This window comes from Penaeus monodon, chromosome 32 (genome assembly GCF_015228065.2).
Source record: "Penaeus monodon isolate SGIC_2016 chromosome 32, NSTDA_Pmon_1, whole genome shotgun sequence".
NCBI classification, from domain to species: Eukaryota; Metazoa; Arthropoda; class Malacostraca; order Decapoda; family Penaeidae; genus Penaeus; species Penaeus monodon.
The window spans coordinates 15,622,538-15,623,938 of record NC_051417.1 but is presented as its reverse complement, the minus strand read 5'-3'; the positions used below and the strand labels follow the sequence as shown (position 1 = coordinate 15,623,938).

At 31.3% G+C, this 1,401-nt stretch overlaps 1 protein-coding gene across 1 annotated transcript in view; it reads right to left on the bottom strand.

Annotated features, from left to right (window-relative positions):
• LOC119593670 (nucleolar protein 58-like) overlaps nucleotides 1-1,401 on the bottom strand; it is a gene marked incomplete in the record, with an annotated part of 14,042 nt that overhangs the window by 158 nt on the left and 12,483 nt on the right. The window contains 1 exon segment of the mRNA XM_037942628.1: nucleotides 1-1,401. Coding sequence (XP_037798556.1) covers nucleotides 1,248-1,401 — 154 coding nt within the window.

Genomic DNA, 1,401 nt, shown 5'->3' with positions numbered 1-1,401 from the left:
ATCATTAATGGAAGAAATAAAAAAAGATAATACTTTCCTTCCTAGACAGCTTTAGGGAAGAATCTGATGAGGTGTGAAACTTTGGTTTAAATTTACGCATCAACTTCAACTGAAGGTACTTACTTGGTTCTCCGTATTATGAAAATACCTTATATTATTCCCTTCCTTTCCCTGACCATAAGAAATATGTACACCTTAGTATATACAATGGCAGAGAATAGTAGTAATAATAACGATAATAAAGACTCATTGCTTTTTGAAAAATGAAGGAAATGAAATTTATGTACTATGTTGTAAGTTCATATAATGATACTAGATTCCTTGGACATTATACTTCTTTATAAAACATTCATAAAGAAACTTGTAAATATTTCACAATAATGGAAGATCTCATAAAATTGTTCACTGTACTCTTGTCAGTCTGAATAACAAAAATCTGACATTAAAGATCATTCATTTGTTTAAAAGAAATTAGTACAAATATTGGCATCATTATGATAAAATACATTTCATTTGCCATTATAAAATTTACTGCGATTTTTTATATCAAAGTGTCATTATAAATATAAGAAGGATCCATACTTTCTTACAGCCCTCCTAATTCCTGTCATATGTGACCAAAATTTTCTAACTTAGAAATAATACAAAAGGTCTTTCCCTTCTCCACCTACTTTTGTCATTAATGTATGACAATATGCAAATATAAAACCAAGAATTAGAAAAAAATAATTACTTTTTTCTAGAAATACGAACTTTTCATATCCAAGACAAACTTAGGGTACAGAGGAGACATATGACGTTCTAGCTACCTTGCGTCCAAGAGATATGATATAGACTCGGATAATCAATTAATAAATCTCTCCTATTTTAAACTACATCTGAAAATTTCCTCTCATAAGAGAGGTGTAATGAAGTTTACAAAATCCCAACTTTAGTTCATCAAATAGTACTGATTATTCATTTTTTGAAAATGAATTAATGCATTAAAACTGCATTCTGATATTGTATGCTGCAACTGACATAGCTGATGCAACATGAAACATCACTCTAGAATAAATGCTGACTTATTATTTGATTCTAACAGCACTATAATTGACTCCCTTTTATATTTGGTATTCTTGCTCACCACATTTCTTGACCGACCTCAAATAAATAATTCTCTTTGAATTTCATATTCAAATACAGTTGCCCTATCCACAGGACCTACTGCCAACCTAATTCACTTTCTTTCACGAGGTGAAAGGCATTCAAATTTTGATAAATTTTGGGTTGTTGAGACCAAGCTTGAAGTTGATATCTGATAAGACAATGCCGAACTGCATCTCCTTCTCTGCGGTGATGCCTGCCATGATGTCTTCGTCCACTTCTTCTTCCTTGTCTTTCTTCTCGCCATTGTTGTTA